Below are 13,451 nucleotides of genomic sequence, written 5' to 3'. Positions count from 1 at the left end.
GCCCCCTATACCAATCCTGACTAACATTACTTCTTGTTCATCTGACTTACTTCACCCCAGACTAAGTTCACTTTCTTTTCATCTATTTTCCGTTATCCCTCTCTATGTACATGTTTATTGCATACTTCTTATTGTCATGTTCTACATTACTTGTTCACTCCATTATTTTTTTTTGTACCACTTGAGTAATTTCTTCTTAAAAAATGTTCTTTTTAGCCTATTATTATGTTACTATATTTGAATGTAGTTCTTAATAGTTTTTACTTAGCATCACTAAAGTATTATAAGTGGAGCTTATCTCCCCGGGCCTCTACTGAAAATGGACATATATCCAGCTAGACTAGCCCGGTCAACAAATGTAAAATAAATAAAATAAATTTGCAAATGTAAAGTTCTAAGGGTGCATCTAATATAAAGCTGCTCAAAGTTAAGCATGTACTTTACACGCTGCAAATTAGACGTTTTGGAATGTGTTATTTGAAATTATCTTTAACCTAGATTTTCTCTTAATACTTTAGTTGCTCTGCATCTAACGTCTGTATATACTTGTATAAAAGCATCTTTGCTTTCATTGTCAGTTAGCATTCTTGTTAACCAACTGGGTTTTACTACTCTTGTATTAAATCACCATATACAAGATTTAAAAAAAAGAGACATTACAAACTCAACAAAACACCAGTAAAACAGAATTTCAACTATTCAACACCAAAATATTTTTTTTTCACAATTTACCAAATGGAAATTTGCATTTTTCTGAATCATGGTAAATCAGTGTTCTTTGTTTTGGCTGGTACTTTCAGTTTCTTCTTGTCTAATTACCCTATTGTTACTTCCAAAATGAATTCAACTAAATTGTCTTTATTCCCAACGATTGCCAGCCATCTTTTAGTTTAACATTCTTTGAATACATCCACTAATACTTGCAGCATTCAGTCTGCTATGAAGTTGTACTCTTATTACTACTCCAGAACAGGCAACTGCCTCTTCTCCTTTAACAAAAATGGAAACCCTCTTCCTCTGACAGTTACTCAACCTAAGATACAGACTGCAGTTTGAAAACAATCCGCTTGTACAGTGAAGTTTCCTATCTGACAAAAGTTTAACTTGAGGAACACTGAATCAAGACTGTCAAGTTTATTGCAAGTTGCACTGTCTGGTACATCTAGGACCTCTGCTGTAACATTTACAGCACACACCATCATTTGGTGCTTCCCCCTCATAACAAGTCACCATTAAATGTTGAAAAAGGATAAGGTCTCCTATCACCTAATTACTTCTCACTGTCCATTGCTGTTCTTAACATTCTAACAGAATAAAGCCTATAACAGTACACTGCATAGCTATCTATTGTTCTTGCCCTAATTGCTGAGTTATATGGATAACTTCTATGCTTTTTCAGGACACCTTTGACAGTACAACATACAGATGTTATACTCCTGCCATAATTTTCCATATTTTTCTTTTACAAGCTCATGGATAGCATATGAATTTACCATAACCTAAATGTAAAGTTAATCAACATTTAAAGTTTGTGAGGTTATCTGCACACCTAACCTCTTTTTGACGGTTGTTTCACAATCTGTTACATTTTACTAGAAATTAAGTTTCTTTGGAACCATATTTCTGAATCATTAGTAAAAAAAGACCTGTATCATGTAAACTTGTAACAGGTGTATGTTCTTTGCAATGTAGAAGAGTGTGATGTTTACATTTTTCTCCCTTAAGATATCTACTTGAGAGAAAGGATTCAGATGCCTTATCCTTCTCCATGTTACAGTTTTGATACACTGAATGCACCTAATGAGGTGCTTTGGTATCTTTTCCAACTGTGTAAAGATATTTAATTTTAATACAAAAATTGTATTGCATTCTAATACTGGCCTTACCAAAGCAGTATTCAAAGGAATTGGCATTTGCTTCTTCTAAATATTGCTATATCTGAATAATCCCGTTATAAAGAATAACCCTTCCTGTGTACACTGCAATTCTTCAGTCATACTTCCATAACTGTTCAAATGGAAACACACATCTGTGGAGTACTTTCCAAATATAGTGCGTTTGATAATTGCAAATGGAACACAAGTGATGATATATTAACAGTAATCTTAACACACACATTGCAAACTATTTAGCACATCAATGTCGGACGTAAGCCTCCTAAATTCTTCAAAAGTATGAATAGTGCAGAGTTTATAATTTTTAGTAAACAAATGAAAGCTTGCTGAGAGACTTCAGAGAAACATTAAAGCCTTGATGGAGCTGCTTCACATTATCTCTGTTCACATTCTTATGCTCCCATCCATTAAAGCTTTTCTGTTAACATTATACATGGTGGCAAGAAGGTGCTTTAGCAAACAGTTACGTGTGAAATGCAATTTCCATAATATTTGGGAGATTTACTCAAAGTGGGAAATTACTGTGGTCACCTCAGATATGTTGCATCTAAGTTATGGAAGTAATGGAGCACACATCAGTCTCATACCCTTCTCCTTTGTGTTTCCGACTGCTTCTGCTTTTAACTTCTCATTTATTTATTTTTTATAATAAAAGCAATGCAAATGTTATGCAGTAGGATTGAGTCTGGAACTCTGCATGATAGTTTAGTAAATACCTTTGGTGATCCTCCAACTACAGGATCAGACAGACTTTGAGAAACCACCTGAAAAAGAAAAAAAAAAGACAAATATGCATAAGCATTCACACATCAAAGCTGTTCAATATGGTATAACAGTGAAAAGAGAACAAGACTAAAGGGCAAATTACATTAACTGAATCATTGGATATACATTTAAACCACACAACAGTTCTAAATTATAAGCAGCTTCCATGGAATAGCTACAAGGATGGAATGACAGATAACACTTTCATTACAATTTAGTTTTACTTTAATAGTTTCTCTTATAACGTACATCATTTCAGCTCCTTTGTCAATAATATTCTTAAACTTCTTTACAGATTGGCTTTCAAAGAGTCAGACAGCACTATGGCACTGTTTAATGTCTGTTTTTGGTCCAAGACTCCTTCAATGATCCCAAGTCACTCAGTGGCCACTACCAGCTTCTCACAGCATCACACGTCATACTGATGTGATGAAGGGTATTCCAGATCTATAAAGATGGACAGGAAAGGGAGAATATCTGCAACTAGGGTTAACTCCCTACATAGTATATAACATGCAGACCCCAAGGGTCATTTAATAGCCAGGCATACTCTCCGTCATACAATATCTTGTCTCAGCCTTGTTCAATTTCCTGCACAGATAGCAGACAATGCTCTTCCTTTCCTATTTTCTGAACCTACATTGTCCTCTGACAACCTCTGAAGCATCTGTACAGACAATGAATAGTTTGAAGAAGTCGGGGGCCATCAAAACTGTTTCAGCACATGCATTCTGCTCAAGTCTTGAGAAGCCTCCTCAGCTTTTAATAGTCATCTATGCCATTCAGGCAGCTTCCCTTGATTAAGTCTTTACGATGATGAGCTATATTCAACTAATATGGGGATAACCTTCTTATAATAATGCTCAAGACCTAGAAAGTGTCACTTATCTTTTACATTGTAGAACTGGTATTGCCTCAATTTTTTTTTTTTTTTTTAGATTTGATCAACCCCTTACACAGCCAAAATACTCTGTACTTCAGAATATGAACAGTAAGCACAGCCTGCATTACTGAATCCAACACAAACATTTACAAGATGTGACCCAGTTTTCTGAGTGGAGGACTACATCACCCAAATAGGTGACAACTTCAATACATGGTCAGTAAATTTTTGTAACCGCCTCAGTTTACAAACCTTTGCAAATGGCACACAGTACCAAACAAAAAGCTATTCTCCACAACAAAAAAACTGTTACTGCTACCTCCCTCAGTCATAACAGATGTAAAAGGGGATTATTATAACAAATGTCAAAAAAAAAATATCTAGGGGTAACACTGGATCCCTTAATAAACTTAAACATAACACCCATCTAACCAAGGTCAATTGGGGTAACTCAGGAATAACACGGCTAGGCTTGTAAGGGCTCTAGAGCTGTTAGCCTAGTAAACGCCTATGAACCTATGCACACTGACAGCACTGCAACTCAAAAAAATTATTTTAGTCTGTAAAAATGAACTCTTGCACTTCTTGTTTGAGATTTTGAAAGGGTACTATCCACTACCACCTTGTGTGTGGACAGCATTGGCTTTCCTTGTTTGCAGTCCCTGATGTTAGACACTTCTGCACTTGGCTGTCCCTCCTTTAAACACATACACTTCTGTACTCTGCCCAGTTTGTCTTACCTTGCAGTCCATGTTATTTATTCAGTTTCCTCACAGGGTCCCTGCCACTTCATTAGGAATTTGTTTTCAGTTGAAAGGACTAGAACTAGAATTCATTATCCTACTGGAAATCCATTAGAGGCTTTACTACTAAAGACTCCTTGTGGAGTAGCTTGAGGTCTCTCCATATGCTCCTGCACTATTGGCACTGCCACCTTTATTCCTTCCTGCAGATCTGCATTATGCCCAAAATATTCTTAAAAAGCAGTCTTCTCCTCTTAAAACATTTCTAACTATATTTAACAGTTTTCTGAGGTGCCCATCATGCAGCAGTTAAAAGGGATTAAATCCTGTAGAGACTTGGGGATGTCTTGTAATGAAAATACTAAAAACAATATTTGGACCAGCTTTTTCTCCATCCTTTTCTACAACTTTCCTTAACATTTATTTTGCAGTCCTATTCAAATGCTATGCCACATCACTACACCATGCATCTGGGATGACGAATAGATGTTCTTATTTTAACTGAAAGCTCTGGAAGACGTACCACATAATTTGGCATATAAAAAAGTGTACCTCAATCCGTTATGCTCTTTCAGTGGAGTTTATCTAAGAAAACAGCAAAATTAATCCCTTTCTTACTGTTTTAAAGCTAGCTTGCCTGGGGTGTGTGTGTGTGTGTGTGTGTGTGTGTGGGGATACCTCAGAAAAAAAAAACTGCTAGTGTGGTCCAAAACTGCTCATATATTGGTGACCATTGCTGGACCTGTCCAATAACGGCCCCATAAATACCAAAAACAACTCTTTTCTACAGAATGTCTATTACAAGCATTGGGATTGGGGGGTTCTGTAAATCCAGATTAGGAAGTGTGCTCAGACACTGGAGACCACTGGCACAATAACTCAATTTTCTTTAAGATACCTCATAAGTTCATAGATTAGTACTAGGCTAATGGCCTTTGTGGGTTATTTTAAGCCTAGCAAAAAACTTTATGTGAGACTCAAACCCTGGACCTTGTCTGAAAGATAAGCCCCATAGCCATTATGCTAACCTCCCACTTGGCCAATAAAAATCTACAACTAGCATCACAATCAGCCTATATAATTTACAAACCAAATTCTATAACATCCACACAAACACAATACCATGTCAGTTTCTCTGAGATAGCCTTTAGTCTCTATGCAACAGACTATTCTAAAAACCAAACTGAAAATCCTTCCCCTAGAAAACAATACAAAGGTATCCCTAAATTGCATCCATAAAACAGAGGAAACTGCAACCTATAAAAGTCTCCCACATACACATTCTAACCCCAGTGTGGAGACATTCATCCAAACCCAGGTCACGCCTCTCCCATTCTCAACCCTCAACTCCTATAGATCTCTAAACTTCACTACCTTTAACCTTCACAGTATCAAAAACAAAATCCTTCAGTTACAAACCTGCATTGCTCAACACAAGCCAGACAGATGCATTATCCACACTAAGCCTTGGCTAAAACCACACAGAAAAGGCTGAATTTCTACCGCCCAGCTATGTTTGCCTAAGATCAGACAGACCCTGTAAAAAGGTGGTGTTGCTCTTATATATCCCAATGCCTTTACTACAGTTCCACAGTTCTCCACAGACTAAATATTAATACCCTTCCTAGAAATTGATGATTATAAAAGCCTCTGCACTGTGGTCCTATACATCCCCCCAGGCAATAATATTCAATTAGAAGAAATCCTTGCATGGACAACTAATATAAAGAATGAGACAATCATGGGAGACGTTAACATTAATTGGCTTGACAACTCCAATCAGCATCCTTTCACCAATATCAACTTACATAAAAAACTTTACCCAGCAAGCTAGTCACCAAGTTAACTAGACCCAGCAACAACAAAAGCTCAATCCTGGACTGGATTTTAGTCTTGGACCCAAACAAAATCTCCTCCTCAGGGACACTGACCAATATCTTTAGTGACCACCTACCGGCCTTTATAACACAACTCTCTCTACATTAAGTAATCAATATAAAAAACTAGAGAACTACCCCATTTCTGTTCAGAAACTCTTAACAAAACTTTACAAAGTCTCCACTCGGACTCTCTAAAATTACTTCCCCTTGATACCATTGACCTCTTTAGCTCTACATTTCTTCAGATCCTAAATAACTTAGCTCCACTCAGTCTGAAGATATTAAAGATTAAACATGCCAGCTGGCTTACTAAACCCATTAAGCAACTCAGAACAGCTAGGTATAAAGCTTAGAAAGCATGGGGGAAAATCCCTCAGACCTCATCCTGTGCAAACTATGTAATCAGGTAAAACAACTTGTCATCAAAAATAAAAAAAGATCACTTCTTCCTGTAAAACCAACATAAGCAAAATCCCCAAAATTCTGGAGTTCAATTAACTCCTTACTCTATTCTTGGCTCAAACAATAACCCTTGTCCAAATCCAGATAACACACCCATCTCCTTTTTACAAATTAGTCCCACCCCTTCGGCTCTATCTTCAGAAAACTCTACTACTTTCTCTCCATCCTTCTTTTCTCTATCACCCATCCCAATCTCTACTATAAAAATACTTCTTAAACCTGCCACCTACCTCCTGAATTCCTACAAATAGCTAACTCTATTGCTTATCCCATCAGAATACTTACTAACAGATCTATTCAAGAGTCAGGGAGACATGCAAGTGAAATTGTAGGGTATTGTCCATTTCCAATCCAAGAAGCTTTATATGGGTTGTCGGGGAGATCACAGTATTGGCTTTGGCTATTATGTTAAAAGTTGGGCATGAGATAGGTTGGAAGAGTAATAATTTAGTTTTGTTTGGGTTCAGGATTAGATGGGCATTGTCTAACCATGTTTCAACAAAAGTGAAATATTCCTGTGTTTGAGAATGAAGAGCTGAGAGAAGTGGCAACACAGACAGGTGTTGAACCATCTGGATACTGTATTATAGAACCATGTGGAGTAGCTGTGTGTAGATTATTAGTAAAGAGGGAGAAAAGGAGAGGGCCCAAGATAGATCCTTGAGGGATACCAATGGATAAGGAAGGTATGGAGATAGGTCACCCTGCCATAGAACAGACTGTTGATGGTCTCTGGTCACCCTGCCATAGAACAGACTGTTGATGGTCTCTTTTGCCATAGAAGAAATTGTGGATGGTCCCTTCTTTTAACTTCACAAGAACTGCACCACCGATTGAAGATTTGAAAGATTTAGTTTTGTCAAGATAGTACCGGAGCTGTCTGCAGACATCCAATGTATGGAGTATCCCTTCTCCCTCATTTTTAGAAAACAGGGAGATGGATAGTTTGGCTTAAAGTAAGCCTGACAACACTAAGCATAAAAGGACTAGTTCTCGAAGAAGCCCTGTCCCTATGGAAAATGAGAAAGTGCTGACTCAAGAGCTTGCAACTCAAGATACCCTTCTTACATAGGTCAGAGCAATCTGTAGGTTAAGTACCTCACGTCAGCCAGGTCAGCTGGTTCAAATTGAGCAAGTGTTAGCTTTTCTAACACTAAAGTTTGATCCTATGGGGGGGGGGGTCTTATGCAAATCCCCTTTCAAAAATATTTTCACATGAGACTGTATACAAAAAGGAGGATCCATAAAAAGACATGTTGAAATGGCAGATAAACCTTGCAAGAGGAATGTGAAAAGCCATAGGATAGTAACGGACACAAATCACATACAACCAGGAACACAGTCCTGAATGGGTGCTGGCTATGCTGTTGGCACCAATGACAAAACCTTCTCCATTTATTAATATACGACTTTCTAGTAACATGCTTGCTTGCCTCCATTAGTACTTGCTACACGTCCTTAAAAAACACCAAAAACCCTATAATACAGGCAATCGATTAAAGTTGACTGATGCTGAGGTATATCAAACACCCCTGCTCTTGTGCAAGTACATCTAGTCATTGAGGCCTGTGGTAATTGCCCCTGGCCATTTCCAAAGGAAGGAAGAACCACAGCTGCCTGGGCAAGAAGGTAACAAACCACAATGATCATGGGGATTCCTTCTGAATCTTCAGAAGTACCCTGGATATTAGTGGAAAGGGTGGAAACGCATATAGAAACACTTCTGTCCAAGAAAAAGAAAAGGCATCCATCTTTTAGGCCTTCTTGCATGGAGTCCTGGAACAGAATCTTGTCAGATGACTGTTCAGAGAACAGGCAAAGAAGTCCAGCCAAGGAGCTCTCATCAAATGGATCAAATCTTGGAAGACCCCTTGATCTAGTTTTCATTTGTGACAGTTTGCCCTCGTTTTGCTCAGGTGTCTGCCACACTAACTGTGCTGTAAAGCTATATTCCAAACTAGTGTAGTTAGTCTGTAAAGATGAGGGGGGCATGACTTGGTTCCCCCTTGCTCGTTGATGTACCACACAACTGGTATGGTCTGTAATAACTTGAAAAGTGATCCCAGGGACCAACAACAGTTCAGGGAGTAGAGTGCCTTGATCAGGGCAAGCATCTCCCTGACATTTGCATTTGTTCTTTGTTTCCCATACCCTCTGCACTTTTGTTCTTTGTTTCCCATACCCTCTGCACTTTAATCCCTCCTAAAACTGGTCCTCAAAGTTCAGGGAGTCTGTGGTGACTGACTGCATTGGAGCAAGGAGGGAGAAGGGGGACACTTGGATTAAAGGACATCTATTGTCTGCACCAAATAATTTCTATTCTGACAAACCCCATCACTGGATTTGACAAGTTAAAGGGTGTTGGTGTTAGGATCAATGAGATTTCAGATGCCAATGTATCTGTCACATGGGGTATTTTCTCAGGGGCATCATGAGAATCACAGATGCCATGAGAACCAAAACCCTGAGGTATTCCTTCACACTGCTCAAAGTCACGGTGGAATACCTTGTAAATAAAGCTAGATGTAGATATAGTTTTTCTCCTGTGGAAGAAAAGCTCTTTGAACTGTCTAGTTGACATCTCAGGAACACAATCCTGTGTGAAGGAGTCAAGAAAGACTTCTGAATGTTCACTTGGAATCCCAGCTTGTGTAAATCTCTCCACCAAGGAGTTTCAGAACACTAGCTCCATAAAAATAAGCATACAGTCTAAATATGGAAACATGCATCTCCCTGTAGCCTGTAACAAGTTACAACTGCAGCTAGACAGACTTGGTGCAGTAGATAGCCCAAAGGTTAAGGCAGAGAACTGATATGATCCAAACACACAAAATCTTAATATCTGAAGTCTGGATGAATAGGACTGCGATAAGCATCTTTTAAGTCTTGTTTTGCAGGCAACTTGAAAGAGGAAGAAAAGGCAACATGTTGTGAAATGACATTTTGAATTTGGGCCACATCACAAACCAGTTTAGAATAGAAAAAGATCCAGAGCTGGTCTCCAAGCATTTTCTTTCTTTGGCACTAGGAATATTACATTTCCCACTAGGGAAAGAGGAACTAACTGGTTCTATCACTTCTTGGAATATCATGTAATGAAAAATAGGTGGAAACGAGACAGACTCATCTGGAAAATAATGAAGGACCTCCTGGAAGGAAGAAATTCCACCCACTCCCATCTGTAACCTTGACGAAGGAGTTTCAGAACCCATTCTCTGAAACTACCTATTGCCAAACAGAAAAATGGAGATAGAGACTTCTTGGAAGAAAAAGGGGCCAGGTAGCAAGTGGTCATAAGGTCTCCTGAATAGTCACTCAGACTTGGACTGTTCTTGGTTTTGGAAGGTTCTAGACTTTTTGGAACCCCCTTGCCATTTTTTCTTAAACATCTATTTGTGTTTTCTAGTGACCCTTTTACCCTGCATTTTGCCAAAATTGCATCATAAGACAAAAAATCCCTTGGAAATTTAGAAAAATCTTAGAGATTCCCCGGATTAGCTTGCCAATTTCATCACACTTTTTGATCAGAGGGACCAAACATTAAATCTCTATCAAGGATGAATTTATTAACATCCAGGAGGTTCTAAGAATGCAGCCATGCAAACCTCCTTAAAAAAAACTGTAGCATTGACCGTAAACCTGGAAGAATTATCAGAGTCATAACCACTGCAAACAATGCGTAGTGACCTGTTCAAAAGAAGGAACTATGTTACTTAAAGCAGATTTTTTCCTCCCAAGAAGAAACTGCAGATAAAACATTCATCATACTTTTATACAACTGTTCTTTCTGACTAATTGTAAAATCTTACCATAATTGTAGATGTCCCTCTCTTCACTGTTGTAGTATTCATTATATTAGGGATTCCCTGCCAAGGGTGGTCAGACCTCCAGCCAGTATACCAAAGCCTTAAGTTGCTTTGAGGTACAACGTACATCACATATATGCTCCTTGAGTAGCACAGGGCATAAAGGAGACATACAAACATACCATGATCAGAACTGACAGCCCCAGTAGGAATGCCAGTCCAAGGGAAAAAAAAAGTTAGTACATCCAGAACACCAATGGACCAGGGGGAGGCAGAAGGGAGTGAATACTGCAACAGTGAAGAGAAGGACATCTACTGTTATAAGATTTTACATAGGTGTACTATGTCCTTCCATTTCACTGCTGCAGTATTCATTACATTAGGCAGAATGGCAAATCTGAAGAGGAAACTTGGAAGGAGCAGCAGAGCCCTCTAGGAAGCCATGAAGGATGGCTCAAGCAAAACCAAATCTAGCTCTGGAGATTCCATCCAACTTTTAGTGCTTGGTAAATGTATGCACAGAAGTTCAGGTAGCTGCCTCAAGAATAGAGTTAGTAATTCAACCCTTGAAGAAAACACCAGAAAAAGCTATAGGTCTAGTAGAATGAGCCTTAACAGAATAAGGAAGGCTCTTACCATGAAAGGAATAACAAAAAGAAATAGCTTTAGAGATCCAAGAGGAAATAGTTTACTTGGATAGAGATAATGCATGGGATCTAGGATAAAAAGAAACAAAGAGCTGAGCAGATTTCCTAACAGTCTTAGACTTTTCCAAAAAAAAAAAAAAAAAAAAGTTGTCTATGCACATCCGGTGTATGGAGCACCTTCTCACTGTCAGACTGTGAAGAAGGGAAAGAAAGTGGGTATATAAATAAAATGATTAAGGGACAACTCATTTACCAGTACACAAGGACATCTTGTCCTGTAAAACACCAAAAAAGAAGGACAAGCTATAAGGGCTTGAAGCTCATAAGACAGAAGTCTGGCAGAGGTAAGGGCCAACAAATTTACGTTTTTCTAAGAGCAATATTACAAGAATGATGAAACTGCAGGCTCAAAAAGGAGCCTGGGACAATTTTTCCAAAAACAAAACTATGATCCAGGGAGGCCTAATATAAAGGACACCTTTAAGGAAATGTTTAGCTTCAAAGCTAGAAGCTAAAGGAGAATATAAAGGCAGACAAGCAGAACTAGCTGACAAGTGGGCCTTAACAGAAGAATAAACCAACCAAGCATTGAGCAATTCACAAAGATATGGGAACCAAAGGAACATCCAACTGGATCCATGTTATGAGAAACACATCAAATATAAAACCTCTTTCATTTGGATAAGTAGAGTTTCCTAATATTTGACCTCCTGAAGGACCCTAAACATATCCTCAGAAAAAATCTGTCTATGTGGAATCAAAATCCTATTACACACATAGTGAGTTGAAGAGTGGACATGTGAGGATGGATAAGAGATCCCTCGTCTTGTGAGTAGGTCCATCCTGTGAGGTAACTTGTGATGACTGCCATTGGCTAAATGCAGAAGATAAAATTAATTATGTACTTGCCATGGCTTGCCATCTGTATTGTCCATTTTCTTTCTTCCTCACAAACGGATTACAGATCTGATCCTCAGATCCAACTCTGCCACATTTACAAGACTTAGGATCAAAATCTCGAGCTTCTTCCTCTACCCACAATGTTCTGGCCTTAAAAGAAAGTGCAGGTTCACAAGTAAAACCAATTACACTGCCTGCAGGCAGTGTTCTTTAAAAGGACCAGTTCATAGTACGTTTACAGATGTTAATTCTCTCAACACTTGTTTCCCTGATCAGATGTTACATCCCCTTTAATTTACATCAAATCACCATACTATTACAATACTAACTTCAGGGCTTTCATAAAGCAAATTCTAACAAGTCATGCAAGCACCTTCTCTGTACTATTTCTTCAATTACTGTTATTTCAGGACTTCCAGGTATATTTTTATTAATCTATTTTTTTTGCCAACAAAACAGCATGGTGGGTCGTACAAAATAAGAAGTTATGTACTCCCCATAACGTTCCATCTGAGTAGATAAACTTCATTTGTCAGCAACCTGTGGGTATCAGATCAGAGCCGGCAGTTTTCAACAGCTTAGATCCAAGCTCCTAGCTCCTCCCCCTACCCATAAACCCCTGCCAACCCTGACTGACCTCAGATAAAGTTTGCCCCCAAGCAGCAACTGCTACAGATTTATCAATTTCAAAGATTATCTCCGAAGACAACAAATGTGAACAATCGAAGGTCAGGGGGAAGGAGGGGGAACGGTTGCTGACAAATGAAGTTAATCTACTCAGATGGAACGTTATGGTGAGTACATATCTTCTTAATCTGAAGTAGCTAACAATTTGTGCAGCAACCTGTGGGACAGAGTCCCCAGCTACCTGACCCTTGGGCGGCCATCATGGAAGGATGTTCCGGAGCACTGCAGAGCCAAAGGATGCTCTCCCTCTGGAGGTAATATCCAGCTTATAATGGTTGATAAAGGTATGAGATGAGGCCCCAAGTGGCAGCTGAACAAATATCATCTAAGGATACCCTGGATCTAAAAGCAGCAGAGGTAGACATAGATCAGGTAGAGTGGGCATGGACTCCCTGAGGTGCGGGCCTACCAGAACTTTCATAAGCCAAAAGAATGCATTGCGAGATCCATCGAGACAATGTGACTTTAGATACCGATTTACCCAAATTAATTTTGGCAAAGGAGACAAAACAACTGGTCGGATTGCCTGTGACCAGATGTCCTGTGAATATAGAATTGAAGTTGTCTATGCACATCCAAAGAGTGTAGTTTGTATTCTCCTTTGTTTTTGTAATGAGGAAAGAAAACTGGCAGGTTAATGTACTGACTTGATATTTGATTTGGAAGCAACCTTAGGGAGAAAGGAGGGATTGGTCCTGAGGTAAACTTTATCCTTGTGGAAGGTTAGATACGGGGGTTTCACACAAAGGGCTTGAATTTCAGAAACTCTTGGGGGGGGGGGGT

At 38.9% G+C, this 13,451-nt stretch overlaps 1 protein-coding gene across 1 annotated transcript in view; it reads right to left on the bottom strand.

The window, feature by feature from the left end:
* Positions 1–13,451, bottom strand: part of LOC122811990 (thymus-specific serine protease-like) — a 276,765-nt gene that overhangs the window by 41,679 nt on the left and 221,635 nt on the right. Inside the window, exon 7 of the mRNA XM_044084235.1 lies at positions 2,612–2,659. Coding sequence (XP_043940170.1) covers positions 2,612–2,659 — 48 coding nt within the window. The remainder of the gene's footprint in view (positions 1–2,611; positions 2,660–13,451) is intronic.

This window comes from Protopterus annectens, chromosome 1.part0 (assembly GCF_019279795.1).
Source record: "Protopterus annectens isolate FY-2018-M chromosome 1.part0, PAN1.0, whole genome shotgun sequence".
Classification (NCBI taxonomy): domain Eukaryota; kingdom Metazoa; phylum Chordata; order Ceratodontiformes; family Protopteridae; genus Protopterus; species Protopterus annectens.
This window is presented reverse-complemented; position numbering and strand designations above follow the sequence as displayed.